Consider the following 4329-nt stretch of genomic DNA (forward strand, 5'->3'; position numbering starts at 1 on the left):
CATTATTCCAAATAGCTGATGTGATGTTAAACATCTTTAATTCCTCTATGAGTGGCCTTTGTACCAAGTTCCTTGAGACAAGCCTAAACAAGTCCATGTTAGGATCATAAATTCTTAGTCCCTATAAAAAATGATTTTAAAATTTTAATTATATTATAAAATATCTTTTTTTTTTAAATGAGTGAATGAACAATATTAGCAAATAGGAGATTCTTAGAGCCAATGAATTTAAGACCCAAACATGGACTTGTTTGGGCTTGCTTGGCCAGGGGTCCATGAATGGAACCCCCAACCCAACCGTCATACTTCAAAAAGAATAAAAAAGCACAAAATTTTGAAAAACCACATCCCTGAATTAAGGCACAAAGCACCTAAGGACCAAAAATCCAAGCCCAGTCCATGCAAAATTCCAAGCTAGGTTAGTTCAAGCTTTGGTTTTACATGCCCAAGTTGGATGCCTACAATTAAATGGCTCTCCCTATTATAACTTTTTTTGTATTTTTCCAAAAAAAAATTAGTTCAGTTCATTGTGAGGTTAGGAGTGTGATCCCTGCCTTTTGTGTGTGTGCATTTGTGCTACTCATCGAAAATAAATCACATGGGTTCACATATAAACTTCATTCTTATGGAGGGTCATTGCATCAACAACCATTTTACCTGACATTTCATAAGCTCCAAATGGTCCCATTGGTCTTCAATTGCTCACTTTATCTCCAAGGAGAGACCAACAAATGATATGTGGAGAAAACCACAATATTGTCCCCATAACTATAAAGGTTCAATCCCTTCCTTCAATGGACACATTAATCTCTGGAGAAAATAACCCAATTATGACCAAAACGAACCATAGATACAACATATCTTCCATGTGAAATGTAAGTGACAAAGGATAACTAGACCCCATATCTATTTCCATATCAGAAGAAAACATAAATCTTTTTCGGGTAATTGTGTTACATACAATACAACTGAAAAGAATATGAAACATATTTTCATTCTGGTATATCACATAGTAGTGCAGCAGGGAAAGGAAGAGACATAAGGAACAACTGAGCATACAAAGTTCTCACTACTCCTCTAATGGTGTTCTGGAAGCTAAGCCCTTGATCGTGTGTTTACACTGAAACCTGTAACAGAAAACTGAGTTGTCAATGCACCATCTTCAATGTCATTCAAAGAAAGGTGATTGAAATATTACTGTTAAATCATTAATAGATAAAGAGATGCAACACGGAAATTTTTGAGGAGTTGACAGTTAAAATCTACAGAACAACTTGTCCAGTGACATCATACATGAGGCATTGATGGAGATAAATGATATTAGTGCTGACAATTATGCTGAACTGGAGCCACAAACCTAAACCAGACACATCACACATGATTCACTGGCTAATGGAAGATGGACAGACAGGTTTTGGAGGCCTTGGTTTTATACAAAATGTAAAAATAAATGAAATTAAATGCTAAATGCCTCTGCAGGTATAAATCTGACTACACACTCACAGAGTATATGTCACCCTGACTTTCAGAAGCTATACAAAGGGAAAAGATTCTCATAAAGACACTCTTGGTGAACATGCAGTGGGGAAGGACTTGCATATGCAGAACAAAGAAGCATTTCTTTAACCAAAAGGTAAGAGTTGAAATAGCAAACCTTCCATACCAGATTAAATTGTTTCCAGTGGAATCTGGAATGCTAGTATAACTAGCAGTTTGAGAAGCTACAGGATCATTATGTGAAGCATCCATATCCTGATCATGAGTCCTACACCTGATGCATAATCTGAACGGTGATATCTGTAACAGAAAACACTTAGTTTAACACTGACTTGCATATCCCTCCGGAGGTCAGAAAAATATAAACATAGAAGAAATACACACAGTATCACATGGTTAATACTTTTAGAGGACTGATTTTTTTATCAGAGAAATCTTATATGCTGGAATGAAACTACAGGTGGAAACATCAAGAAATAAGGATCTTCACTTTACTGTGCAACCCCCAAACATTATTACATCACGATACCTCCCGCTCCGCACCACCCAAAAGTCCCCCAAAACCCACGGACTGGAAACATGCATAGCTAGAAGGAAGAATGCATAGCATTAGAAGAAAGTACAAGCCTACTACTATTTGAAACAAAAAGGATCAGTGCCTTTTTGATGTATCTGTAGTCCTGTTTAGGAAGAAAATGAAGAGGCAGGGTGAAAGTGGAAACACGAGTAGCTAAATGACAAGAAAAAATAGCATTACAAAAAAATGAAAAAGCTTACTACTATTTGCAATGGAAATGATTGGTACCTTTTTGCTGTATCTGTAGTCCCGCTTAGGAAGAAAATGAAGAGGCAGACTGAAAGTTGAGGGAGCTTTAACCAAAAGAAATAGCTTCATGGGGCCTAGAAGAAGATTATGCATCACTTTTAGATTGACCTAATATAGCTCAACTTAAATCTGTTAAAGACTTGCTTAGCTAATACCTGCATAAGTACTGGATCCTGCACCCTTAGAAATCAGTGACCTAATAACCTGTACACAAACATCAAGTACTGATCTAAAAAACAAAACAATTCTGAATAAAATATAGAGAACGAAATGGTGAAACAGGATTGATGTAGCTGACCCAATATGGTTGGGATAAGGCTTGGACGATGATGATGATGTGAACCTAAACTGTAATTAAAAAGTTATGCCAAGGATAACCTTTCTTGAAAGCGTTTCTGCTGTTTTACTTTTGGAGAAATCATTCACACTTCCTTGAAAAGACTTTCCACATGAAAAGCACATCTCATAAACATATTTTGGCCGTAATGGACTAGCTCCAAGGATTAAAATGATTTCATGGATGTCAGGAATCTCATTAAGCATTAGTTGGATGGCAGTTTGGAGACTGAAGATGGAATTCATCAACTTTCCCAACTTCTTAATTCCCTGCTTCACCTCTCTCATATTTCCAATGTGCTTCCTTTGAGAAGAAGCTTTCACATTTGTTTGCGTTCGAACCAAGTCCTACAAATGATACGTCTTAGGATGCAGAAATCATAACCAGAAAACTGACAATGCAAAAGATCTAACTTCATTTAGTAGACCTACCAAACTTTTAAGTTCTTCTTGCAGTGTATCATATTCATGGCTAAGATCCTGCAAGATGCTACAGAACAATTGATATTAAATCCCACTTCCAAACAATTCAAACAGAAAACCAGCACCTCATTTTGACTTTAATTCAGGCTTGGCGATTTGATTATGTGTCGCTTTTATCAGCTTGATTTTCACGATTACATACGTAAGTTTTAGCTTAATGACCAAATATTCTATTATGCTTTTCTATGTGGTAGTAACCATTTGAATCTTGAAAATTACTTGTAGAAAAAATGCCAAATTGTCCTTGCAAAACTTAAGACAATTTGTTCGACAATTTGATTATACTAAGAAGGCATTTTTTTTAATTTTCCAAAAGATACGAGTCCATAACTGAACTATGGGAGAAGAAAAAAATAACAATCAGATAAAACTAAATGAATATCTAGTTCATAAGGACATGGACAGAGAGAAACATGGGGTCAGAAACATTATGAACTATAAATAAGCAGTAATAATCGTTATGAACAGAGGGGAATAGAGATAGTTTGGCACAATCAAGTCTAAGATGGATCAAATCATTCTCAACTCGGCGAAAAGAGAATCATTCGAAGAAAATAACGCTAATAAATCATACAAACAGAAACCAATAGAAAGACAACCTCCAACTACAGTCAGATCTTTAACAGTGCCAACCGGTCTCGATGATTTATAAGAAGAGTCAGGGTTTCAACACGAAAAGAAAGTAACTTAGAGGACTTACGCCGGGATTTGTTGGTGCATGTAGAGGACAAAACCAACCATTTCTTTGACGACATGGAAGACCACCGATCTCTCCAAACTCTGTGCCGCTGTCTCAATCTCTATCGACTCCATTCCCTGCCCTCAGCCCTCGCTCTCTTGCTTCGCCGGAGCTGTCTCTGTTAATCTGTTTCGTTCTCGATGCATTTCGAAACGGATTTAGGCGAGACAAAATGGCACGTGGTAATTTGTTGTTCGGTGCAGGTGGTTTTAAGGGAAAGGGGATGGGCTACCCTCTGTAACCCCATGAAGCGATAAAAAATAAACTTTTTAAACGGGAACTTTTTTTTGGGGAAATTGTTTAAAATTCATCTAGAAAAATATAAAATATATACATATATTTTAATAATTAGACATGAAAAATAGGAAATAGTTCAAAATATATATTTTCAAATATAAAATACATAAAAACACAGGAATTTCAAAAAATATAAAAAATTGTTTTCAAA

At 36.0% G+C, this 4329-nt stretch overlaps 1 protein-coding gene across 2 annotated transcripts; it reads right to left on the reverse strand.

The window, feature by feature from the left end:
- Positions 1–876: 876 nt before the first annotated feature.
- Positions 877–4127, reverse strand: LOC148870018 (non-structural protein). 2 transcript variants are annotated; one of them, XM_088972212.1, is made up of 7 exons: positions 3843–4127; positions 3092–3149; positions 2702–3007; positions 2479–2527; positions 2303–2397; positions 1664–1797; positions 877–1127 (listed from the first exon to the last, which is right to left on the reverse strand). In XM_088972212.1, exons 1-7 carry the CDS (start codon positions 3953–3955, stop codon positions 1070–1072), a joined length of 813 nt encoding a protein of 270 aa, XP_088828338.1. In that variant the 5' UTR covers positions 3956–4127; the 3' UTR covers positions 877–1069. The 2 variants fall into 2 exon arrangements, with proteins under 2 accessions (XP_088828338.1, XP_088828337.1); XM_088972211.1 differs by having other exon boundaries at positions 1655–1797.
- Positions 4128–4329: the final 202 nt, after the last annotated feature.

Source organism: Nelumbo lutea, chromosome 2 (assembly GCF_056320005.1).
Source record: "Nelumbo lutea isolate HS-2025 chromosome 2, American lotus-T2T, whole genome shotgun sequence".
Taxonomy (NCBI): domain Eukaryota; kingdom Viridiplantae; phylum Streptophyta; class Magnoliopsida; order Proteales; family Nelumbonaceae; genus Nelumbo; species Nelumbo lutea.

Bases quoted from the DNA above. Each gene is read 5' to 3' on its own strand.
- LOC148870018 (XM_088972211.1), bottom strand. From the start codon at position 3,955: ATGGAGTCGATAGAGATTGAGACAGCGGCACAGAGTTTGGAGAGATCG. The intron at 2,398-2,478 runs GTATTAGCTAAG...ATCTTCTTCTAG, and splicing joins AGGATCCAGTACTTATGCAG to GCCCCATGAAGCTATTTCTT. The intron at 1,798-2,302 runs GTACCAATCATT...TTTCTGTTACAG, and splicing joins ACTACAGATACAGCAAAAAG to ATATCACCGTTCAGATTATG.